The sequence below is a fragment of the Notechis scutatus genome, chromosome 2 (genome assembly GCF_049901735.1).
Source record: "Notechis scutatus isolate UNSWTSFEM ecotype Mainland chromosome 2, rNotScu1.2, whole genome shotgun sequence".
Classification (NCBI taxonomy): Eukaryota; Metazoa; Chordata; class Lepidosauria; order Squamata; family Elapidae; genus Notechis; species Notechis scutatus.
The window spans coordinates 169,864,555-169,891,434 of NC_142010.1; the positions used below are offsets into that span (position 1 = coordinate 169,864,555).

General features: G+C 42.1%; 1 protein-coding gene and 1 long non-coding RNA gene across 2 annotated transcripts in view; one reads left to right on the top strand and one right to left on the bottom strand.

Annotated features, from left to right (window-relative positions):
* Nucleotides 1–26,880, bottom strand: part of LOC148132408 (uncharacterized) — a 251,800-nt gene that overhangs the window by 153,495 nt on the left and 71,425 nt on the right. The gene's annotated exons all lie outside the window — the stretch shown is intronic.
* The window catches only part of LOC113415445 (low-density lipoprotein receptor-related protein 2-like), a 51,020-nt gene continuing 49,242 nt past the window's right edge, over nucleotides 25,103–26,880 (top strand). The window contains exon 1 of the mRNA XM_087953938.1: nucleotides 25,103–25,132. Coding sequence (XP_087810064.1) covers nucleotides 25,103–25,132 — 30 coding nt within the window. The remainder of the gene's footprint in view (nucleotides 25,133–26,880) is intronic.

Here is a 26,880-nt window from a genome sequence, read left to right on the forward strand (position 1 = left end):
GGTGAGGGCATCAGCGAGGGAGATGTCACCCTTCGCCATGATGCGGCTCTGGAGAATGGGGTCTCGGAGTCCCAGGACGATGCGGTCTCGCAGGGCTTCGTCCAGATCGGCGAACTTGCACAGTCCGCCCAAATCTCGTAGTGCCGCTATGAAGTCGCCAAGCCCCTCACCCTCGCGCTGGTCCTGCCTGTAGAAGTCGTGCTGCCGGATGAGGATGGGCACGACAGGGGCGTAGTGGCTACGCAGCAGGGGCTCGAGATCGCCCCATTCCATGGTCTTGATGTCCTCGGGTTTGGCCAAGGCTTTGGCCATCTTAAACACCGCAGGCCTGCAGTGTGTGAGGAACACGGCTCGTTTCTTGTGGCCGTTTGCATCTTTAAGATTGTTACTTTCGAGGAATATCTGGAACCTATCGGTATAGGATTCCCAGTCCTCGGTAGCGGGGTTGAAGGGTGCAGGTGGTGAGTTGATGCCGGCCATGCTGCTTGGTGCTGCTTGCCGCCTCGCCACGTGCTGGGTGGTCTCCTTGTCTCACGATCCCACCCTCATCGCCAGTGTTAGATCGGGTGCAGATCGGTTCGAAGGAGACGCGAGACCATCTTAGTGATTTCAGCTCTTTATTTAGAATAAGAACAGTCTGAAGAACACAAGCCGCGGCAGCCTTCATATAGGCTGGCTCGCGGCTGGGCAGCCAATGGCAGCGCTTTGAATCTCCCACGATTGGCACAGCCAATCGCGGCAGATTCCTAACGCTCCAATCACGGCCGGGGTTTCGACCAATCAGGTCGCTGTCCGTCCGGACCAATCAGTTGCGAGGGTTTGGAGTATGCTAATATAGCACAAAAATCTTCTATAATAGGACAAGCAGCATTGCAGCATTTATACACAACCCTCAGTCTTGATTTGTAAAAATACGTTTTGAAAATCACTGCACAACTTGTACATGGCACTGCTGGAATATTTTATTCCTTACCAAATTCATTGCTGGGCTGGGATGAAGGAAACAAGTAGATGCATGAATTAAGTTCCTTGCCCAAGAGCAAGGACAGCAAGCTGTTAAGCTCCTTCTATCCAGCATTGTGTATATACTTTACACCAGGGGTGTCCAACCTTGGCAACTTTAAGACTTGTGGACTTCAACTCCCAGAGTTCCTCAGCCAGCAAAGCTGGCTGAGGAACTCTGGGAGTTGAAGTCCACAAGTCTTAAAATTGCCAAGGTTGGACACCCCTGCTTTACACTGAGCCTTTCCTATACAATACCAACTCCCTGCTCCCTAATTCATTTACCTCCTCACATCATTCCATATAAGTAATGTCCTTCCTTACCAAGTTCCCTTAAGTTTTCTGATAATAATGATCTAAAGAGAATCCTTGGAACATATATCTTATCTGTCCTTGGGATGTCCGCTTTATCTCACTTCCCTGCATAAACAACTTTCAAGTTCTGTGAACAATGAAGTGTAAGACAACCAACTAATCTTACAGTAAAATAAAAAGAGACATGGTTTCTGAACCTCCATAAAAGTGTAAATACTCAAATAAAATATTCTAATACTATGTCATAAAAATGTTCTAACCACACTAAGCTATAATGGTTGGTGCACAGAACACATTAAGACTAAAACAAAGTACACCATAATATATCATTATATAGAAGCTCAATCACTGTGGGCAAAATGTTTAATATTCTAACACATTTCTTATTTTCCCAGGCACAAAGTTCCAAAATTTTCACACTAGCAATTTTATTTTAGTCCAATTAGGATTTACACTTTCTCATTTCCCCTCTTTTTTGTTCAACTCTTCTCAACCTCTATTTTTTTTCTAACGTCACCACTGCTGTTTCTTTCATAGGTACCCTGCAGAGCACACATCTGTGATTCTACCCAGCAGGTGAAAGGTTCATCAGTGGACCGCCCAGAGTCATTAAACGAGCATTAAAATTCTTTTGTTAAGGGCGCTGAGCATCCATTCACAGTGATCAAGCCAGCCAAGTTCACAACACTATGCGTAATAAATGCTTCATTGTCCAGCTGAACATAATCCCAGCCCCATGCTTCAATTCAAAAAAGACATTGACAAATTGGAAAAAATGTTGAGGGAATTGCACAGACAATAAAAAGCCTAGACAGCAGGGAGGTTAAAGAATCTAAGTAAAATTGTCCATTATTAGCCTTGAGCAAAGGCTAGGCATGTTGAAAGTGAGGATATTCTGCAATTGGGGGAGAAATTAAAAGGGAGCACTATGGGGGGGAGGGGGTAATACTTGTCATTGGCACCAAAATCAGTCTAAGAGTCATGAAATTTACATTGTCGGAATAAAGCTTTAGAATAAAATTAGGGAAACAAGTTACAGCCAACAGAAGTTATCCACCTGAGAAGCTCAAGGAATACACAGGAAAGATGGATGGATGAGAAATCTCCTTTGAGGGGTGGGGCATCTGCAAAGTTGAGATTCAGAGCTCTGTATATTTTGAATTGACAATTCACATCAAGTGATAAAATTGTTGTTTGAGCTATTTATGTTTACAGATAAGACTAGAGGCTCTTTGGTTCCATAGAAAAACCAGCATAGCCATTCCCAGTTGGATTCCTTCAAACCTGCAGGGAGTAACAGCTGCAAAATTCCCAGCCAGTGCAGAAATTGAATGTCTTGGGAAAATCTTTCCTTTTCTTTTCTTTTCTTTTCTTTTCTTTTCTTTTCTTTTCTTTTCTTTTCTTTTCTTTCCTTTCCTTTCCTTTCCTTTCCTTTCCTTTCCTTTCCTTTCCTTTTCTTTCCTTTTTGGATAGGGAAGTATCCAAAACCATATGATTTCCAGCCTGTGCAATCTGAATTCCTTCAAATTGCCAAAAAGAAGGAAAGAAGCAGGGCTATTCCATCATGCTGAGACTACAGAGCTGCTGCCTTGGCCATTCCTCAAATTTAATTGTTGCTTTGTTGGCTACTGTTCTGTTAAAAACCTGAAATTGTCCCTTCCCAGTCTGGAGTTTCAGCTACAATTTTGTTCCCTCCTACCCTTCCTATCTCTTTTTCCTCCTCTGTTTTTTAGACTGCAAACCAGCACAGAGCTTATCTTACTATTGATATTAATAACCAACTTTGATACCCTTTTGCTGAAAGACTTGGGTAAAATGCTATAAATAACAGCAGTACAGTAAATCAAGAAAAATCCATTGATACACAGACAGGTACAGACCAAGTTAATTGATTTTTATGTGTTACAGATGTACGTAAACAAGTGTCTTGAAATAAAGAACTTGTCAAACTTCACTTTTTTAAAAAAGCTAGGTAAAATTGAGGATGAAAGAAAAACCATTCAGATGTATGTTAGTAAGCACCTTAATGTTGTGTTAACCCCATCACTAGAGATAGTACTTCTCTTTTTAATGAATACATTATATTGAGACTAACATTAGGAATTCAACTACTAAAACAGAGGTCCCCAACCTGTGGTCCGTGGACCGACACCGGTCCATGGCATGTCAGAAACTGGGCCGCACAAACAAGTGAAGCCCTAACAACAGGATGCAGTCAGCACACAAAACCATGCCCCCTCTGTTCCATGGAAAAACCTCTCTCTATGGAACCAGTCCCTGGTGTCCAAAAGGTTGGGGGCTCCTATACTAAATCACATTCTTCTTTTCTGACTAATGGAGTTACTTGCAGTAAACAAACCTACAGTAGATCAAAGTAGATAAAGCCTTAGTAAGACCATGCCTGGAATACTGCATCCAGTTTTGGTTACCACATTACAAAACAGATGCTGAAACTTAGGTGGTTAAAGGCCTGGAGGCTAAAACATATGAAGAACGGTTGCAGGATTTGGGTTTGGCTAGTCTAGGGAAAAGAAGGACTGAGGGGGGACATGGTAGCAGTATTCCAGTATTTGAGAGGCTGCCATAAAGAAGGGGTCAGTTTATTTTCCAAAGCACCAGAGGGCAGGACAAGAAACAGTGGATGGAAAATAATCAAGGAGAATTAAGGAGAAACCTGGAATGAAGAAGAAACTTCCTCACAGTGAGCACAATTAACCAGTGGAACAGCTTGACTTCAGATGTTTTGGGAGCTTCATCACTGGAGGTTTTTAAGAAGAGACTGGGCAGCCGCTTGTCTGAAATGGTATAGGATCTCCTGCTTGAGAGTAGGGGGTGGACTAGAAGACCTCCAAGGTCCCTTCCAGCTCTATTCTATTCTGATTCTGAAATGCAAACATTTCCCAAAGCGAATCTTAATTATCCTCAATATTTTCTAAAATTACAACCCAAAGAAAATATTGGATTTTGGATTTTTTGAATGTTTATGTATCTTTACCAATTAACATTATCAGAGATTTACTTGGGGCTTCCTAATATGCAAGGAGTCTGAATGAGCAAATAACACCATGCTTGCTTCATTTATTTCATAAAAAAGAGACCAAACTGTGGCCTGCCAATGTGACAATGTAATCAACTTTCTAGTTCAATCAACTGAATTAAATAACCAGCCCTGCCAAATCGCAAATCGTACAAATCATAAATTGGCTCCCTTCTTTAGAGTAAAGTCTTCACCATAGATTCTAACACCAAGATTGTATTTTTTTGGATCTCTGTAGATTATCATATATGCCCACCAGTTTGGAAAAGGCTACAAACCCGTTTCTAAATTTCTGGGACACTACTGATCTAAGTAATGTATATCACATGGTCAGGAAATGGAAAAGATTTGTGAAAATAATACTGTAAATGATTTCTTGGAATGTCTGCCTTGTCAAATTCACTCAGAAAGTACAATATACGATTACCCAAGAAAGCACAAAATATCTCAGAACCACATCCAGGGATCTGCACGCCTGTCTCACCTTGGCTAAAATCAGTATTCTCTATTCTACCATTTATAAAAGCACTGACAAAGTGATACTTATAAAAGAGTTCTGTTCTACTGAATGGAAGCTGTAAATCGTTAAATAGAACACTGATGCTTGCCTCAAGTTTTGCCAAAAATTTGAAGGAATGTTGGAGGTTATTGCATCTGGCAGAAACTACATATTTGGTTTCTGAGAACCTGGACAACCAAGAATTCTTGTAGAAAAATCTACAACTGGCAATCATGCTATCTTTACAATAGCTGAAGCACAAGTGTGAGCTATGGAGCAAGACGGTGATTCCAAACACAGAGAATGGTTGAAAAACAAATTCAGTGCCTTGGAATGGCCATTGTCAAAGTCCAGACCTAAACCACCTATTATAGCAGAAGTAGGAAACCAAAAGTTCATGCTAAAAACCCTCAGATGTCACTAAACCAGAGGTGGTGTTCAGCAGGTTCTGACCAGTGCTGGAGAACCAGTAGCAGAAATTTTGAGTAGTTCAGAGAACCGGCAAATACCACCTCTGACTGGTCCCTATTCTCTGCTTCCTGAGTCCCAGCTGATCGCCTAGATCTTCTTTTATTGCCCTGCACAGGAGAAGGGAGCTGGTAAGCAGGTTAGTAGGATGGGGAGGGAATGGGATTTTGCAGTATCCTTCCCATGCCACTCCCCTCCAAGCCATGCCCCCAAGTCACACTACTCCCCCTGTTATGTCTGGGAACGTGGGCGCAAGAACGGAGACGAGGCATCGAAATAGTGACTCCAACTCTTTATTAGTGACTTCAGAACAGAGCAAAAAGACTTGGGCAGCAGCAGCTCCTTTTATAGAGCTGGCTGCTGTCACAACACCCAATGGTTTGAGTTTGCCGTGCTGGGAGCGTCCAATCAGCGGCGACCCACTGTCAGCCAATCAGATCAGCCAAAACGACCAATCACGATCCGCTATCAGTGGGCCAATCAGAAGTGCAGGTTTACAAACCTGTCGTGGAAAGAAAACTATTAGAATTGCAAGCCAACGAGCTTGCTTAGTTCGAACACCCTCCCCCAGGTTCCGTCTCAAGGGTGGGGTGATGTATTCTCGCAGGTAGGCAGGTCGCCTCACCTGTCTACCTGATCTACGTTGCTCTACCAGTCTTTGCCTGGACTCTGGTTCTGGTGGGCTGTTCGTTGAACTCGGTGGCAATGAGGAGCTGGCTTCTCCGCTGGGTGACTCGGGTTGTCATCTCTACTCCCGTCAAGGCTGTTATCCGGATTCTCTGGGTTTGCCGACGCTGCAGTGCTGCTTCGTGGAGAGACGACCATCTGCCCCGGCTCATCTTCGGAAGGTGAATATCCTAGGTTTGGTTGCGCTGATTGCTGGTTTTCGATTACTGGGTCGGACACTAGTTCTTTTCCGCCCACTCGATTTCCCTTCCCCCAGGTTTGAAGTTCAGGGCTTGTGACGGGGTTAGGTGCCAGTCTGGAGCGTAGTTGGTCGATATGGCGCTTCCACAGTTTCCCATCAGCAGTTTGTAAACGGTAGGAACGGGCCCCGTAAGTTGAGTTATGGTAGCGGGACCCACAATGGTTCACCGGAAAAGTTTTTGCAAAAACTGGGTCACCTACCTTGAACGTGTGATACTTGCTGCTGGAACCCAGGGGCTTTTCCGGCGTATAGGCAGGGTGTAGGCAGTCAAGGTGTGATCGAAGTTTCCTGCCCATCAGGAGTTCAGCTGGGGTTTTGTTCGTGGTGCTGTTTGGGGTAATATGTTGGAGGAGAAGCATCCTTGTCACCTTGTCGTGGATGTTCCCTTGCTCCATCTTGTGTAAGGTTTTCTTAGTGAATTGGACCATTCGCTCATCCCTGCCGTTGGCACGCAGGGTGAGCCGGCGATGTTAAAGTGTGGCGTATCCCCGGTCTGCTAGGTACTGTTCAAATGCCAAGGCAGTGAATTGGGGGCCATTGTCTGAGACCAAGACATCTGGCAATCCGTGTGTAGCAAATAGTCTGTTCAGCTTTTTAATGACTGCCTCTGTGTTGGTGCTCTTCATTTTGTGGACCTCAAGCCAGTTAGAATAGGCATCCACAGTTATGAGAAATGTATGCCCCTTGGTGGGTCCCGCAAAATCGATGTGGATACGTGACCAGGGATCCCGGGTGCTTCCCATTCTGTCGGTGGTGCTTTTGGTGGAGCGGAGCGAGTTTCCTGGCACTTGTTGCAGGTTGCCACCCAGGTTTCTATTTGTTTATCTATACCTGGCCACCAAGCGTAGCTCCGTGCCAGTGCTTTCATTCGCACGATGCCCGGATGTCCATCATGCAATAGTTTTAGGACCTTATGTTGTAGTCTTTCTGGGATGATGACTCTGTCTCCCATAGGACACATCCTTTTGGGAGAACAGTTCTGTCTGCCTGTGTTTGAAAGGCTTAAAGGTGTCGTTGGGTTGGTTGTCAGGCCAACCTCTTTCCACCCAGCTGAGGACTCGTGACAAACAAGGGTCCTTTCTTGTTTCCGAGGCGATGTCTTGTGCAGTCAGCGGTGGTGAAGGGAGTGTCTCGATTTGTAGTGTAGATAAGGTTGGAGCTGGGTCATCTAGGACTTCTGGTAATGGAGAGCGGCTCAAAGCGTCTGCGTGGGGAATGGCTTTTCCGGTCGGTGTAGCAGTTGGTAATCGTATGTGGCTAGAAACTCTGACCAGCGTGTCATTCTTGGCGATAAGATGTGGGGAGTCAGTTTATTTCCGCCAAAATGCCAAGTAATGGTTTGTGGTCGGTGATTATAGAAAAGGATCTTCCATATACATACTCATGGAATCGCTTGATCGCAGACACAATAGCGAGAGCCTCTTTATCAAGTTGGCTATAGTTTCTCTCAGTTTTAGATAAAGTTCTTGAAAAAAATGCACCTCTGTGCGTGACTATAGTTTGGGCTTCTGCAGTCTCTGCATCTACGGGCAACTGCTGGTACGCCTGGGCTAAGTCCAATTTTGTGAATATTTTTCCGCCCCCAAGGGAGTGAAGAAGGTGTTGGACCACAGGCACGGGTAAGCGCTCTGCTGAAGTGCGTAATTTAGGGTGGCCTTGTAATCCCCACAAATTCTCAAAGATCCGTCAGGCTTTATGGGGGTTACAATTGGGGTCTCCCATCAGGCATGGTCAATCGGTTCCAACACGCCCTGGGCTATTAATTTGTCCAATTGTTCATCAATCTTTGGTTTAAGTGCAAAGGGCACTTGACGAGGCTTAAGGTGAATGGGCGCAATATCGGGGCTGAGATTAAACGATATGGGGGACCCCTTGTACTTGCCTAGCTTCTCGGTAAAAATGTCCTGGAATTCCTGGACGAGGGCAGCTTCCCAGTCATCGCTTTCGGTCTGATTGATGCCAGCTAGTTCAATTCCTAGCGGCGCGAACCACTGCAAGCCTAACAAGCTGGGCCGATCTCTATCGGCGACGGTGAGTGGTAGGGTTGCGGTGTGGTCTTTGAAAGAGACTTGGACGTGGCTGGAACCAGCAACTGGAATTCTGTTTCCTTGGTAGTCTTTTAATATAACTTTCTGAGTGCTGAGGTCCTGGCGGCGGATGTCAGGGATCAGCTGTCTGAGGGTTTCCCAGGAGACCATTGATAGGGACGACCCGGAGTCGACTTCCATAACGCATGGTCGATTCTCTATGGTGACCTTCACTCGGATTTTCCTTGCATCAAGGGATGAAGCGTGGCCGATGGTGATGGTTTGGTGCGCCTCTTCTCGTCTAGTAGAAGTGGCTGGTGTTAGGTTTCTGTAGTAGCGGTGCCATGGGTTGCTTGGGCGGTCCCAATTCACTGGTGGGGTGCCTGATGTCTGCCAGAAATTATTTTCTCTTCGGTATGGGCTGGACCCTCGCTTGCTTCTGCAGGCCTTTGCAATGTGGCCCCTCTTTCCACAGGAACGGCAGAGGGCGTCTAGGAATTTGCAGTCTGATCGCGGTGATTTCCCCGCATCCGGCACATTGATATGAGGGCTTACGATTCCGCTGGTCTCGCTGATCGCGTTCTGACCTGAGTCTGTTGACCTCCTCTTCCTTGCTTTCTGATGAGGATTCGAGGTCTTCATGATGGGTGGTCGTTGTGTGCCTCTCGGAAAGGGGCGTAGTGTCACTGGCGAGTTGGCGGTGCGGTGCGTTCGCTTGGCGCATTCGAGCTGCTGACTTCCTGGTTGCTTCTGCTGCAGTAGCATCGGCGATGACATCTGCGAGGCCGATGTCCCCTTCGCCATAATCTTGCTCTGGGTCGTGTGGTCTTTTAGACCCAGGACAATTCGATCTCTCATGGCTTCTTCGAGATTTGCGAAGCCACAGAGTCCTCCCAGGTTTCTGAGGTCCGCGATGAAGTCTCCAACACTTTCGCTTTCCTGTTGGTCCCTCTGGTAAAACTCGTGTCTCCTGATGAGTGTTGGCACCGCTGGGGCATAATGGGCCCGGAGAATTGGGGCGAGGTTGTCCCAGTCCAGTCTTGACTTCCGCTGGTTTTGCAAGTGCCTTTGCCATTTTAAAAACGGCGGGACCGCAATGGGTCAGGAATACAGCTCGTTTCTTGCCAGGCGTAGCATCCTTTAGATTGTTGGTCTCCAGGAACATCTGGAACCTATCCATATACGAGTCCCAGTCTTCATTAGCCGGATCAAATGGAGCAGGTGGTATAGCGCTGCTAGTCATTCTGCCGCTTATTGGTGCGCTCTCAGCCACGTGCTCTGTTAGCGTTCGGTGATCAGTCAGCTCTATCGCTCTGCATCCCACCTTCGCCGCCAGTGTTATGTCTGGGAACGTGGGCGCAAGAACGGAGACGAGGCATCAAAATAGTGACTCCAACTCTTTATTAGTGACTTCAGAACAGAGCGAAAAGACTTGGGCAGCAGCAGCTCCTTTTATAGAGCTGGCTGCTGTCACAACACCCAATGGTTTGATTTTCCCCCCTTTTAGTCTGATTTATATTGACTTGTGATTTTATGAGACCAGAGAGGAAAAGAAAAGGAAGAAATACAGTATGGACAGCAACAGTTTGCCTTTTCCTTTCCCACTCTATCAGTATGGGTAAAATCTTACACATATTAATCAGTGGTGGGATTCAATTTTTTTTACTACCGATTCTGTAGGCGTGGCTTGATTTGTGGGTGTGGCTTGGCAGTCATGTGACTGTGGGGGTGGTGGCTTGGTGGTCATGTGACTGGGTGGGCAAGGCTTGGCAGTCATGTGACTGGATGGGCGTGGCCAAGTCAACATCACTGTCTTTTTTGCCCTAATGAATGACCTGCAAAAAGAAGATATATAAAAAGGAAGTATTTTATTTCATGCACTTTACTACTTAAATAAGAATAAAATAAGTACACAAAACAATAAATTACAATACAATAAAGCACCAACCGGCTGAATACCACCACTGGTAACACAGATGTTAAGTGAATTTGGCGTCCCCTTTGACTTGGGTTGTCTGGAGGTCGCAAAAGGGGAAATCACATGACCCCGGGACACTACAACAGTCAGAAGTACAAGTCAGTTGCCAAGAAACCAAGTTCTTTATATCTTTTCTTAAGCCATCCTCACCTTGTAATCCTCTTTTCCCTCTCCAATATATTATCAGAGGCACCTCCCATTTCCAATTCAATCATTCGGATTAAAAAATAATTTTCTACCCCTGAACCAACTAAAAGCTATTTAATGTTTTGAGAGAAAGGGGCAGGACAAGATCAGTTTTCAATAGGTAATTTGGCTGCTTATAGATGGTTTGACTGATTTCTGAAAAGGCCTGCTGTATCCTGTCCATCCGTAGTCATAACCTGATAGAATACACAGGTAGACCTTGATTTACAACTGTTCATTTAGTGACCATTCAAAGTTACAATGGAACTGAAAAAAGTGACATGATCATTTTTCACACTTACGACCATTGCACGTAAATCATGGCCAGGTGGCTTACATTTGGATGCTTGACAACTGGTTCATATTTATGATGGTTGCAGTGTCCAAGGGTCATGTGATCACCTTTTGCAACCTTCTGACAAGCAAAAACAATGGGGAATCCAGATTCACTTAACAACCATGTTACTCATTTAGCAACTTCAGTGATTCACTTAACAAATGTGAGAAGAAAAGTCGAAAATGGGGCAAAACTCAACGATTTTCTCCATTTAAAAACAGAAACTTTGGGCTCAATTGTGGTCATAAGTTGAGGACTATCTGTACTTAATTCTCTCATTTACCCATCCCTATACTGCTTCTTGTGTTTAATTTCCCAACTGCATTACATGAATCTGAAAATCTGAAGCATACAAATATATTTCTAGCAAATGTTCAAAATCTGCAAATTCTGACTTGCAGAATTCCATCATAAAATAGCTGCTTCCATTCATTACTTATACAGTATATTGTCTGTAAGCATATTTCATTTTTTAGAAACCCATGACTTCCCAAACTGGCTAAGCCAAGTCCTGCCCTATGCTTACGCAGTAATGGTGTGGGGTGGCATTTCTTTAGGGGGCCGCACAGCCCTCCATGTGCTCGCCAGAGGTAGCCTGACTGCCATTAGGTACCGAGATGAGATCCTCAGACCCCTTGTGAGACCCTATGCTGGTGCGGTTGGCTGTGGGTTCCTCCTAATGCAAGACAATGCTAGACCTCATGTGGCTGGAGTGTGTCAGCAGTTCCTGCAAGATGAAGCCATTGATGCTATGGACTGGCCTGCCCATTCCCCAGACCTGAATCCAATTGAACACATCTGGGACATCATGTCTCGCTCCATCCACCAACGCCACGTTGCACCACAGACTGTCCAGGAGTTGGGGAATGCTTTAGTCCAGCTGTGGGATGAGATCCCTCAGGAGACCATCCGCCACCTCATCAGGAGCATGCCCAGGTGTTGTAGGGAGGTCATACAGGCACGTGGAGGCCACACACACTACTGAGCCTCATTTTGACTTATTTTAAGGACATTACATCAAAGTTGGATCAGCCTGTAGTGTTTTTTTTTTCACTTAAATTTTGAGTGTAACTCCAAATCCAGACCTCCATGGGTTGCTAAATTTGATTTCCATTGATAATTTTTGTGTGATTTTGTTGTCAGCACATTCAACTATGTAATGAACAACATATTTAATAAGAATATTTCATTCATTCAGATCTAGGATGTCTTATTTTTGTGTTCCCTTTATTTTTTTGAGCAGTGTATATTGCTAGTCCATGTTTGATATACCATACAATAAATAAATAACACACAATACATACACACAAACAGACACCTAAATGGGCACAGATATTTCAGCAGTGACTCCCAAACGGCAAATATCCAGTGTACAAACAGGAACCATTCCTTCCTGTTGTCTTGCTTTGTTTTGCCCTGGAATTTTATTGCTATCATAATCCTATTCATAGTTTTAATGGAATTGTGTGTGTGTGTGTGTGTGTGTGTGTGTGTCTTTGCTTTAAAAAAGAGTGAAAACGATTGAAAACAGTAGCTGTCTCAGCCTGAGGGGCAACTACAGGGAGACAAACTCCATGGATCATGGACCTTTCTCATTGCAGGCCTCATTTTTAGGCCCTGTGTTGGGAAAGAAGGATGCCATTTCAAATTCACTGAGTGGTGATTGGATCTTAGAGCCATCAATCAAAAGGATAGTAACCCTGGGCTCCTCCTCCTCTTTTTTTATTCTTGGAGGGATCAGAAGTGAGACATTTGAGAGCTGGGAGTAGAAGGACAGGTGGGAGGAAAGCTTGGAGTCTTCGCCCTAGGAAAACTTAAACGTTATACTGGTAGTTCTCGACTTATGACCACAATAGAGACCAAAATTTCTGTTGCTAAGCGAGTTTTGCTCTATTTTATGACCTTTCTCACAAAAGCTGCTAAGTGAATCACTGAGATTGTGTGAAATTAGTAACACAGTTGTGAAGTGAATCTGGTCTCCCCATTGACTTGGCTTGTCAGAAGGTCGCAAAAGGTGATCACATGATCCCTGGACACAGCAACCGTCATAAATACGGACCATTTGCCAAGTGCCTGAATTGGGTTCATTGTGACTTGGATGCTGCAATGGTTGTAAGTGTAAGAAGTCATAAGTCACTTTTTTCAGTGCCGTTGTAACTTTGAACACTCACTAAACAAACCGTTATATCTCAACGACTACCTGTATAAATACATCTTTAGAGCCAAGGAAGGCAGGATTAGGTAGAAATTGAGGGGAACTTGTTTATATTCTACTTTCAGGGTTTTTAAAATCAAGCAGAAGGCTTCGAATACCTTTTAATGTGAGATTTGTTTTATCAATGGCTAACTAACAGAAACAGAAGCTAGAAATGTAAAAGTATAAAAGAAAACACCAATTATATAAGGAAAGTTCAGTAAAAAGGATAAGCAAATATTATTAGTATTTGATCGTTGTTAATGTGTAGATAACTTCAGGAGCATACGCGCCCCCCAAAAATACTGCAGATAAAATCAGTTTTTTACTTAATCCCCAGATAAAGCCACTGCAATAAAAACCCCGGATGCATGATTGTTCCCCCAAGGACCAAAAACCCCACACCAGAAATCTCAGCCCTTCTGCCTTTAAGAAACCCCAAGCCAAAAAGCACCACAACAAAAAGCAACACCTAACATTATTAAGATAACTCAGCTGGGAGTCCCCTTTTCGTCTTTCCTGGCAATATTAACCACCATGATAGGAAAGACAAAAGACCCAGGCAAGAACAAAAGCGGGGCAATCATGAACACTCGAAAAGCGTCAAGCAGGCTCAGCTCCAGAAATCTCAACATGTTAACAGCAGTTTTACTAATGGCAAAGTTTTATACCCCAAAACAAGTTACTAATTTTCTCAAAGTAAAGTTGTTTGTCTCATAAAAGCAGCTGGACTTCACGTAAACTGTCCCCTGCTTGCTTCAAGCATCAACCTCACAAAATGCTAGGACATGTTGTTATCATAACTACACAACTGAAAAAAAAAAGTCACACTGTAACATGACTGGATTGGAAGCAGACTCACAAAACTACACAACTGAAAAAAAACAACTATCACATTTACACACGTACTCTCTCACAAAGCAGATTCAGCTGGAAGAATCTAAAAATATAGCTTTAATTAATTTATAGGCACATAACATTTCACACAACAATTTAAAAGAACTTATATACACAATGACAATCTCATAAAGCAGCTGCTTTCTAAAAATAGAAAAACAACTACAATTTCCTAAATTTTATATGACTATTTCCTAAAAAAAAATCCTAAAAAAAAAAATTTCCTTTAAAAAAACAAAACACACTTACTGTTTTTTTAAATCAGGGGTCTTCAAACTTGACAGCTTTAAGACTTGTGGACTTCAACTCCCAGAATTCCTCCTCCAGTCATGTTAGCTCAGGAATTCTGGGAATTGAAGTCCACAAGTCTTAAACTTGCCAAGTTTAGAGACCCTTGGTTTAAATCATGAAAAAAAAGCCACTTACTTACCCAATTGAAGAAAGCAGGCAGGCAGAATCAGTTGCTCGTCAATGAGCTGGATGCAGAGACAGGCAGTACAAGCAAGGCAGGAGGCAGGTCAGCAGCAGTGGTGGGATTCAATTTTTTTTACTACCGGTTCTGTGGGCGTGGCTTGGTGGGCGTGGCAGGGGAAGGATACTGTAAAATCTCCAGTCAGAGGTGGTATTTGCCAGTTTTCCGAACTACTCAACATTTCCGCTATCGGTTCTCCAGAACTGATCAGAACCTGCTGAAAACCACCTCTGGTCAGCAGCAGCTGTTCAGGAATTGGGAGAAAGCTTCTGAAGAAGTAGGTGCTTGCTGGAGGCTGGGGGAGGGAGGGAGGTGGGTTACTTAGCTAGGCTAGCTAGGCTGAGGCCTATGGGCCCTGGCTGGTTGGCAAGGAGCTCCAGGGGCATTTTAAAGCCTGCCAGTGGGAGCAGATGGCCTCAAAGGGTAGCGGCCACCCCACAAGGAGCCCGTGGCATCTTGGGCAGCTATACCAGGCTGCTGGAGACTTTCAGAAGCCCGGGGCCAAGCCCGGGGGCGGCGGGAAGGAGCAGCCCCTGGTTTCGGAAGCCCAGGGCTGGGCGGCGGGGGCTAGTGAGTCAGTGCTTACCTGGTCCTGTGGGTAGGAGGAGGCAGTTCCATTGGGGTGCAGGCACCGCGGAAGAGTAGACTCAACTCAAGTCAGAGTAGACTCAAGTCAGCTTCGGCAGGCAAGCCACAGAGCAGACTAGCATGCGCAAGTGATCAGGCCACAAGGTGAGGCGTTTTTATAGGGATGGGCAGGGTGAGCAGCGAGCATGTGGGTGGGGCAAGCGAGCAGCGAGAGGGCGGCCGGGCAGGGCAAGCAAGTGAGCAGTGACCATTGGGCGACCGGGCAACTGGTTCAGGGGCATGGCCAGCCAGAAGTCGCTACCGGTTCGGCGACCCATGCCAAATTCTTGCTACCGGTTCACCCGAACCAGTGCAAACCGGCTGAATATCACCACTGGTCTGAATCGAAAGGAATTCAATACAAGTTCATTCTGAATGGACATTCATGACTTTGAGCTAGTCATCTTGAACAAAAAAACTTTGGAACCTTTTATAGTATACATACTCTCACCCACTGAGCTGCCTTTGCTGTCTTCCTCTTAACCTGAAGCAAGCACCTCAACACTTTTATCATGTAGTTACATAACCTCACTTGGCCCTGACAGAGAAATAGCTTTGGGGCAGTTTCCTAGAATAGTATCACATCAATAATTTCAGATACTTTGCCAGTTCCAGAAATCTTGTTGCATAATTCACTCAGGGATTCAGTTCTATCAGCATCTTCCTAAGCCATAAGAATGGGTTTTTCCATCCACAAAACCATACGTATTTAGATCAGGAAGTGGGAAGCTGTGTGGAAGTCAGAAGTTGCTTTCAAGTCAAGGACTTTCCAGTAAAAAAGTCGTGATTATTTGTTTTTGTGCTTCGGCTTTCTATCTGCTCTCTGTTGCCCATTTAAAAAGCAAGTTGGCATCTCTCCCTCTCTACCCCTCCCATTAATATGGCCTGGGATTTGTACTGATTGCTTGGCATTAAGCATTCTCTTCATAGTGTCTGGCACACATTCAGATTTAATTGGTGGTTTTTGGATGTTCACCAAATCTTTTCTCACATTGATCTGCGGCATTGTCTTGGGTTATGCAAAGCAGGAAAACAGTCTCAACAATATGGCAAACCCCATCAGCTTGCCTTGGCACAAACTCCTTAGCATTCTGTATTTCTTTAACAAATTTATAGAAAAGGAAGAAAAAGCATATAAACAAAGGGTAGCTCCAGATCAGCATTTGTCATAACCAGCCAAATTGTTGCTTTTCTGTTATGCTGACTGATTGGCTTTCCATTCTGGGATGTTCAGAAAGAAATCTCTTCACCTTATCATCAGTATTCAAAAAGGACATTCAACCTGATCCATTATCATTGTTTCATTAGTTTTTAGCTTATCTATTATCAGAGTCAGGTGAGAGCACTTTAGTTTGAACTAAAGACTAAAGAAGAATAGAATAGAAGACAAAGTATTGGAGAAGATCACAAAGTATAAAGATCTGAAAATTGAAGTTGAAAGATTATAGCATAAATTGGCAGTAATCATCCCAGTATTTATTGATACATTACCATACCAAAAATCCTTGGATACATTTACAAAAACTGTGCATTGACAACATTTCCATCTGTCAATTACAAAAGTCACAGTGCTTGGATGTTCAGATATACTGATACATTACATCATCCTTGGTTCTTGGGAAGAACCTGATACAAATGAAGGCCAACACCAGCTAAAGAACTGGCAGGTATAATGTCACATTGCTGTGTAAATAATAATAATAATAATAATAATAATAATAATAATAATAATAATAATAATAATAATAATAATAATAATAATACAGACTGGCAAAGTTCTGGAACACAATACCCCGGATATCACGATTGTGGAGAAGAAAAAAGTGTGGATCATCGACATTGCCATACCTGGTGATAGCAGAATCGATGAGAAACAACTTGAAAAAGTCACCAGATATCAGGACTTGAGAATCGAACTGCAGAGACTCTGGCATAAACCAGTGCAGGTGGTTCCAGTGGTACTTGGCACACTGGGTGCTGTGCCTAAAGACCTAGGCAAGCCCTTAAAAACAATTGGCGCTGACAAGATCACCATGGGTCAGCTGCAGAAGGCCAAGCTGTACATGGCCAATACCTGAAAAGTATTGAAGGCAAAGCTGACCAAAAGCTTACTTGGAATTGGCTAAAGTCAGGAATACTGAAAAAAGAAACTGAAGGCTTTATTATGGCTGCTCAAGAACAAGCCTTAGCCACAAATTGCATGAAGGCAAAGATTCAGTATGTCACCACCAACAGCAAATGCTGCCTCTGTAACGAGAAAGATGAAACAGTTGACCATTTAATCAGCAAAATTTCACAAACTGACTACCTAGAGCACCATAACCGAGTTGCTAAAATCATTCACTGGAAACTGTGCCAAAAGTTTGGATTTCAGCATAGTAACATCAAATTGAGAAGGTTCTGGAGAATGAAAAAGTCAAGATCTTGTGTGTCAGTATATTCATGAACTGGAATAGAGCTTGGTAACAAGATCAGCCAATGAATAGGCATAGCAACTAAAGCCAATGAGGATAGTTTGGAAACTGAAACTAGAATTAGCCTAGGCTGGAAACTGAAATTAAAAGTAGCCTAGGCGTGGCTCTATGTTAAGCTCTGCAATTCTGCAGCTATGTTGAACTCTGAGTCTGTCTATTGAAGATGAAACTAACTTGCTTGCTTGCTGAAGAATGGAGCTCTGCTCTGAACTTGCAACATGTTTCTGTTTGAGTGTGCTCCATGTTGGAGAAATCTACAACTGGTTTGTAAAATCTACTTATGTTTATAAAGATGTTAAATGAAGCATCAGCCATCTGTGCAAAACTCTCCATATTCAGTCAATTCAGATTGACAGGCACTTGGCCCACAACACACCTGACATAACAATAGTTGAAAAGAAAAAGGTTTAGTTCATTGACATTGCAATACCAGGTGATGCACGAATTGAAGACACGCAGCAAGAAAAAAATCATAAAGTATCGGGACTTACAAATTGAAGTTGAGCGGCTTTGGAAAAAGAAATCGTGTGTTATCCCAATTGTAATTGGAGCCTTTGGAGCAATACCTCAATGGCTACCTTGCTATTTGGACATTCTGAATTTATCAGATTTGAATACCCTGATTCTACAAAAAGCCACGCTACATGGAACAGCTTATATCCTCCGATGCTACCTTAACAGTTCCTAGGTCCTTGGTTAGGATTCGAGCTGTTGAGTTGTGAATCTCGCTAAAGATTAATAATATATATGTACGTATATGTATATATGTATTTATATTATGCTCACAGCAAGTGAAATTTCTGTTGCTAAGCAAAGCAGGTGTTAAGTGATGCGATGCCCAATTTTACAACTTTTTTTTACCCCAGCTGTTAAGTGAATCACTGCAGCTAATTAAATCATATGGTTGTTAAGCGAATCCAGCTTGCCTCATTGCCTTTGCTTGCTGGAGGACAGTTGGAAAGATCACAAGGGTGATCAAATGATGTTGGGACCCTGCAACAGTCATAAGCACATGCCAGTTGCCAAGCACCCAAACCAGAGGTGGTATTCAGCAGGTTCTGACCAGTTCTGGAGAACCGGTAGTGGAAATTTTGAGTAGTTAAGAGAACCGGCAAATACCACCTCTGACTGGAGATTTTACAGTATCCTTCCCCTGCCACGCCCACCAGGCCATGCCCACAGAACCGGTAGTAAAATAATTTGAATCCCACCACTGACTCAAACACCGCTCAAGTGACCATTGCAATAGGGGTAAGTGTGGGGAGCAGTTGTAAGCCACTTTTTTCACTGCCACTGAACTTTGAACAGTCACTAAACAAATAGTTGTAAATCGAGGACTACCTGTATGCGTGGTTAGGTTTATTGTGTGTCATCTTGCTTTGATGTCTCTTAAGAGGGAGTGAAATTTTATCAATAGGAACAAGTTTTGAAAGCAAGCAAGAGCTGAGGATTCCATCAGTTTCGGTTTCATTCCATTCCTTTTCAGTTTCTAGATTCCTTTGGCTGGAGACGCCATCTAGTGGGAAACAAACTTTGAAAAAATAGGAAGTCAAGGGTAGGATTAAGGAGCAGCAAAAGCTGCCTCCTAGTCTGCCTTACCAGATATTGGAACAGGAAAAGAAGTATTCAGATAGTTGGAAAGGACAAAGGGGGCGGGGGGAGGAGTACCCATTTAACTGTTTAACTTCCTTGACATCTGCAACAAAAATTAGAATGAAAATCTCCTTAGATCAGTCTCCTGACTAATACTCCAGTCAATACCTCTGAACTATTACTTATAGTTCAGAAGTCTCTCCAGATGGCACTTTCCCATCCTGTGTTCCTCCTGTTCATTTGGACTGCAACAACCATAATTTTTCATTCTTGATAGTGCTGCTGCTGAAGCTGATGTGAAAGGTGGTTAATTTGGAATGGCTTGGAAAGCCCAAAAGCCATCTTGGGGTCAACTGTCCATGTTTGTGGATATGGTTGCTGTTGGATTCAAATCAAACAGGGCAAGTTATGGCCAGGGAAAGATGAATTCAAGCACGCTAATCTCACAATTAAGATAAAGAAGCCCCATGAAGAAGTGGAAACACGTTTATGAAACAGAACTGTTAGAAATGCGTACCTTTTATATTATAGAGAAATGTGTACCTTTTATATTATAATTGGAACATTAGAATCTGTTTGAGGAGTCTGTCTGAATTTTGCTGAAATCGCTTGCTTTTCTCCTGGAAGAAAAAAAATTCCCAATGTTCATTCTGGATAGATTCAATACCTTTTTTTAAAGGTTTTTTTTAATTTTTACAACAAAAACAAACATATAAAACCATCTTTCAGTTCAACAGTGTGTCTGTTAAGTACATATATCCTGTGCACATAATACTATTATCATATATTTTTTACTTGTTTATATATATATAACCGTTCTAATCCATATTTTACCTCAGTTATGATATTATCATTAATATTGTAATTATTATCTTTCAAAAATATATTACATCCTTACCTAAATTATATTCATTTTCTTACTCAATCTAAGTCAATTAATTGTAATATATTATTACTATTATCACATTTCTGTTTCTTATTCTTCTGTCTAACCATTCATAAAATAAATTCCAAATCTTATAATTTTTTTCTTCCTGTTCTCTAATTGCCATTGTCAATCTACTCATTTCTGCACATTCCATTATTTTCTTAATTGTTTCCTCCTCTGTTGGAATGTTCTCATTTTTCCAATTTTGTGCAAATACAATTCTAGCTGCTGTTAATACATTAATAATCAAATATGTTATCTCTCTACTATAACCTTCAGGCAAAATTCCCAATAAAAATATATCTGGTTTTAAATCTATGTGTTGTTCTATCTTTTTTTCCAACCACGTGCGCAGTCTAGTCCAATATTTGTTAGCACCAATGCATGTCCATCACATATAGTAGTATGATCTAGCTATTTGATGACATTTCCAACATTTCGCTGATTTATTTTTGAACATCTTGGCTATTCTCGCTGGAGGAAGTGCCACCTATAAAACATCTTATACAGGTTCTCTTTGTAGGCCGTTGACATAGTTAACTTGTAGTTTCTAGTCCATAGTGTCTGCCATTTGTCCAAGTCTATCCCATATCCAAAAAATTTCCCTCATGCAATCATTGTTTCTTTAACTTGCTCTTCCTCTAATTTCATTCTTAATAAATAACCATATAATTTTTTGATCATATTCTCTTCGGTGCCTGTTAAGCTTTTGTCTAATTCAGTCAAGTTTCTTATAAAACCCAGTCATCTTGGTATCTTTTTCATACCTTGAGTGTATTTGCAAATATGAATACCAACCTATACTTATCCCTTGTTCCTCTAGTTCTTGCTTTGTTTTGAGTTCACCCTTTTCATTTAAAATTTCTTTATATCTAATAATATGTTCCCTTTTAAAAACATTTGCATATGTAAATGCCTCTATCGTTGACAACCTGATTGGTATTTTCATATAGTGATATTCCCTTATTTTCTCCCATACTGTTAATAAGGCGTCCCTGACACTATGTCTCCTAAAATATCCTTGTACCCTACTTTCCTTGTACCATAGGAATCCATGCCAGCCCTGGATAGATTCAATATCAGCTCCATTACAGACAGCTCAAAAATGTTATGCCTAAAAATGATCCAGCATTCTGTGCAACTTCAGAGGTTCTTTTATGTCTCATTAGAAGGATAATTCAAACCCAAATCCTGATCTTGTTTCTTTAAATTTGAGCAACCAAGGTAGGCCTGCAAATGCAGTTTCTCACAAGTGTTAAACCAGTTGGATTTCACATGTTTGCAATCAAAATTGATGCTTAATTACTCCGTTGCAAGAAACTAAGCTGTTGACATCTAGATATAAGTACATGTAAACCCACTGGGTTCAGTATTCAAAATATTTCACTGCAATATCCAAAAGCTTTAATATTTAACCCTAGTCTCTGTTTGATAGTACTAATTCCATAAATTATTTTATTTGAAAAGGTCCATATATAACTTGTTTTCAGATCTTCAGTTCCTAATAATGATTGTTCTGAAAATACTTCTTTACCTACCTGGGAGTGAGCTGAAGTCAATCTAGTCTACATTTGAATAAACCTGCAGACATTGCTCTACAAATATCCCAGGTGGCTATACTCAGCCACTCCATACTCAAGCATTCATTAGGAAAAAAGATGAATATTCTTTGAAAATGTATATTATACAGTGTATTATAAAGTCATGCATCTTCCTGATGCTGACTTTATTAAAAGTGATATCCAGTGGGACAGGAGAGATACTGCATTTCAGTAGAAATCTAGCAAAACCCTATCCAGCTTCTGAGACCAGTTTGAATTGTAAAGCTTCTGCCATTTCCTTTTAATTGATTAAATGCAGGAGTGTCAAACTCAAGGCCCACTGGGTGCTTAGATGTGGCCCACAGGGCCGCCCTGGAAACTGTCAAGGACTGGTCTATAGAGCCTCTGCCAGTGAAAATGGAGTTAGGAAGGGCTGCATGTTTTCACTGGCAAAGGGTTGCAGGAGGCTGTCACAGCTGAAAATGGAGCTCAGGAGCCTGTTTTCTCTGGCAGAGTGCTCAGGTCCCACAGGCGCCCTGGACCAGAGGTGGTATTCAGCAGGTTCTGACCAGTTCTGGAGAACCGGTAGTGGAAATTTTGAGTAGTTCAGAGAACCGGAAAATCCCACCTCTGACTGGAGATTTTACAGCATCCTTCCCCTGCCATGCCCACCAAGCCACGCCCACAGAACCGGTAGTAAAAAAAAAAAAATGGAATCCCACCACTGCCCCGGACACAAGTGACATCAAGCTGGCCAGGCCCACTCCACCTCCCCCCACAGGTCAACACAATGCTGATGCAGCCCTCAATGAAATTGAGGGATCAAAGCAACCTATGAGAGAAACCTTTGTTTTATCAGAAGATTCCTTACCCAGGAAAGTGGCTGATGTTTATTAGATTTTTGAAAATGGATATTCACATTCCTCAGCCATGGAATGAACTGTACACTGCAAGGACATCTATGACTAGAAACATGGAACAGTTTGCATTCTAATCCTGACAGGATCCATTACTTTTGACAAGACACTTTGTTCCCTAGCTTCATTTACTTAACCCCAGAGAATCCAGATGACATTCCTGCCAAAATGATGTGTTCCACTCTTCGCTCTATTAATTTCTTTTCATTTTACAGGCCTGATTAACAGGCAATTCTTTCAAACCTTCAATATAATTGTAGTTCCAGCTTGTTTGCTGTTCACAGATCTGAGAATCTGTTGAAACACATATGAGAGGAAGGAGGGGGTCAGGGACTGGTGATGCTGGGATCATAGAGGGATCACAAATTTTCATTTAATGACTATGCCATGTCCCTGAACAGTATTATTTTCCCATTGTGTAAAGGGTTAATTGGGCCAGTATTGCTTCAGGCATTAGCTTCAATTATTGCCCTTAAGTCTTCAAGAATACATTGGACCACAAAAGAGTTTTGATCCCATGAAAAAGTTTATGGGAAGAATCTTAGTAGAATTAAAAATGATAAATTCTGTTTGGGGACCAAAAGATGCAAATCAGGAGTCTTATTATCATCCTGAACCAATTAAACTTTGTTGCAGCAATTCTTAAAATACACTTTGCTTTTCAGAAACCAGCTGGGAAGGTTGCAAACAGCCATTACATGACCCTGGGACACTGCAACTGTCATAAACACATACCATTTGACAACATCTGAATTTTGATCACATGATCTAAGGCAGTCATATGACATCATGAGTTTCCCCCCCCCTTTGCTAAACCATGTGTGGGTGTGGCCAGCACATGACGCATCCAGCCTGCGGGCCATGAGTTTGACATCCCTGATGTAAGAACTTCTCATCATCTTGTTCTACAACCAGGGCTGTCAAAGTCATGGGCGGTGGGCTGGATGCGTCATATGCTGGCCACACCCATGCCTGGTTTAGCTAAGGGGAAAAACGTCCCGATACATCATGTGATGCTGCCATGACGACACAAGTTTGAGACCCCTGTTCTGTACCATTGCAATTTTGAATAGATGTTAAAAGGATGATTGTAAGTCAAGGACTACCTGTATATTCCCTCCATTTGAAAGTTACCAAGAAATTAAAGATTGTGGGTGCTTTGTCCGTGCAGAATAGCTTTAAAAAAATATATATATAACATTGAAATGATAAAACTGCAACTGGCTTGCAACAATTTATTTTTAGCATGTGTCTACTGTCAGTCTCTGAAATTGTTGCAGGTATTTTGACAGAGGGAAAAGAGAGGTGACTTGAACTTTTTAAAAAAGTCTCTGTGTAAAATATATAAATTAATCTTTATTTTATTATTGCTATTGCTTTGTATTTTAATAAATACATTCTAAAATTTGGAATTTGCAACTTTGTTTCTTTTTCTTGCAAGTATTATAGCAAAATATGTACCCATTTTCTAAAACTAAGTAATAATGCTGTATTCCTTAAGCATATTTTTTTATGATCAGCATCACTTTTAAATAGCTTAAATATCCTTTAAAATTCAATTTGTTACTGGTGTGCAAGTACACAATTTAGATAATAAATGTAACCAAGAAGCAATCGTAATATGTACAAAAGGCAATTTATTATTAGGATGGCTATGGCAGTCTTTATATTACAATATAAAAATTGTATGAAGTTGAGAAAATGGTTATCAATGTATTCAATTAATTACTTTAATTATGTATGTATGTATGTGAGAGTAAGAGATAGATGTAATCTTTTAGAAACATGAATTTGAAACTTTAGTTTAATATCCCCAATCCATTTTTAAAAGATGGTATTATAAGAAAGCAAAACTCTAAATTCTTTAGCCCTAAGCTAGATATAAATACTGTTTCAGACACAAAGTCATTTTGACAACTTTTTCAAAGGGAGGTGGAGGGGAGGAAAATCCAAATCAGATTCTTAACAAGCAAGATTCAATATTCTGAAGTTTAATTATTTCTTAGTTGGCTTTATGGTTTTGGTAAACACCTGTATCCCTCACTACTGACAACACTGATAGCACTGGCTGAGGGATTCTGGGAGTTGAAATCCATACTTCTTAAAGGTTGCTGAGGTTGGGAAACACTGCTATGAAGGATCACTAGGTGGGGAAGCAGCTTTTGGCAACTTTTACACAACATTGAATCACAAACTAATCACTTGTTTTAGCCTAATGTGTTGGGGATATGAAACCCAGGAGATTAATACATTCTGTTATGTGAATCCAGACCTAGGTGATCTGTAATTGAGATGGTGTGGTTAAAGAGTTCAGATTTGTGTGTGTGTGTGTGTGTATGTGTGTGTGTTTGACAATATCAGTTTTCTGGCACAGATCTCATGCCATTAAAAATAATTGCAATTGGCAAGATTCTTCTAGGTGAGAATTCCATCTCCTGGTGCCCCCAAGCCAGAAAATGCTTTGCAGATGCGATCCATTAGATTTACTCCTGTGAGTGAGAGGGGGAGAAAATAGCATGTCTTCCCTTAAGGAACCCAGTCATTTATATCAAACATCTACGATCAAATGGGGAGTCTAATTCGTTCACTAAAGACGAAAAACGAAAAGTAAATTAAAAAGCGGTGTATTATAGATGCCAAGTACCAGGCGGAGTGTTATAATTCTGCAAAGCTTAGACTGCGATGCACGCTTACACAGAAGCAAATGATCTGGTAAGCACTTTGACGTCCAGGTGACAACGCAAAGTTATCTGACAAGCCCTTACGTTGTCAAGCAATTTTAATCGGGCTCTCGGGTCTTGGGTCTTCAGCGTCCTGCGATTCCCATATACGTTTACCAAAAGTAAAAAGCCGCGGTTTTCTATTCCTTAGTTTAAGTGTGGGCAGGATGGTAACTGTCGCGCACAACGGCGCCCTCTTGCGGGCGCGACGGTAGCAGCAGCTTGAGTGAAACCAGACCCAAAGCGGTTTGATTGGCGCCCAGCTGAACCCAATGGGACTTGGGCGGCAGATAAAAACTTCCCCAAAGCGGCGTTGCGAGATTGCCGTTTGTGGATTATTCTTTTAGCTTCACCTCCTGCTCGGCTTGTCCTAGACAGCGCTGGTTCGCTGTGGTTTCCCCCCCTCAGTCATGGAGCTTTTTACGCTCCACGGTGTTCTCTTGTTTTTGGCTGCACTCAGTGGCTGGGGTCGCTTGTCGCCCAGCGGAGGTGAGAAGGGACTTTTTGTATCTCTCTTTCCCCAACCCCCAGTTTTGGGAGGGAAAGTGTCCTGGGATGGAATGCTTTATTTTGGAGTCTGCTTATCATAGCTTACTTAAACAACGATACAAAGAAACAATGGGCTCCACCCTCCCCCCCCCCCCCAGGAGTTTATGATGAAGCAGTAAAAAGATAGGCTTGCTTGTTTTAATTTAGAATAGAAGAGAATGAAATTCTTTATTGGCCAAGTGTGGTTGGACACACAAGGAATTTGTCTTGGTGCAAATGCTGTCTGTATACATAAAAGATACATTCGTCAAGAATCGTAAGGTACAACACTTAATGATAGTCATAGGGTACAATAAGCAGTCAAATCATACTAGGAAACAATCATTATAAATTGTAAGGATACAGCGACAAAGTTAGTCATACAGTCACAAGTGGGAGGGGATGGGTAATAAGGAATGATGAGAAGATTAACAGTAATAGTGCAGACTTTGTAAATAGTTGAACAGTGTTGAGGGAATTATTTGTTTAGCAGAGTGATGGCTTTGGGGGGGGAACTGTACTTGTGTGTAGTTGTTCTGGTGTGCAGTGCTTAATAGCGTTTTGAGGGTAGGAGTTGAAACAGTTTATGTCCGGGATGTGAGGGGTATGTAAATATTTTCACAGCCCTCTTTTTCATTCATTGCAGTATACAGGTCCTCGATGGAAGGCAGGTTGGCAGTAATTGTTTTTTCTGCAGTCCCAATTATCCTCTGAAGTCTGTCTGTCTTGTTGGGTTGCAGAACCAAACCAGACAGTTATAGAGGTTATAGGTGATAGACTAAATTTTATTTACTTTTTATTTTATTAACAATAATAGGGGAAACTGGTAGTTTTGGCATTTTTTTTCTTCCATCCCAAATGTGGGAACCTACTACAAGTAATGTTGTGGTCTTTACTTTTTATCTATCCAGGAAGAAGTAAAGAAGTCAGGGACGGTGGGTAAATATGGCCAGGACAAAAAGTAAACCGTCATTGTGACTAAAGTAGAGGAAAGGGTTAATATCCTGGCAGGTTTTTGTTTTTTTTAAAACTGACTTCATTCCAGCCATTCACAGGTATCAAGGAGTTTAAAGTAATAGTGCAGAAAATCTCTCCATGGGCTTTTAAATAAAACCACTGATAGTGGCAGTGATTGGGAATAAGCCTCACTTGTGTAAGATTCAGTTGATAGTCATGTACCTGTGCTGTAGTCATGACCATGTTAGGTTCAGG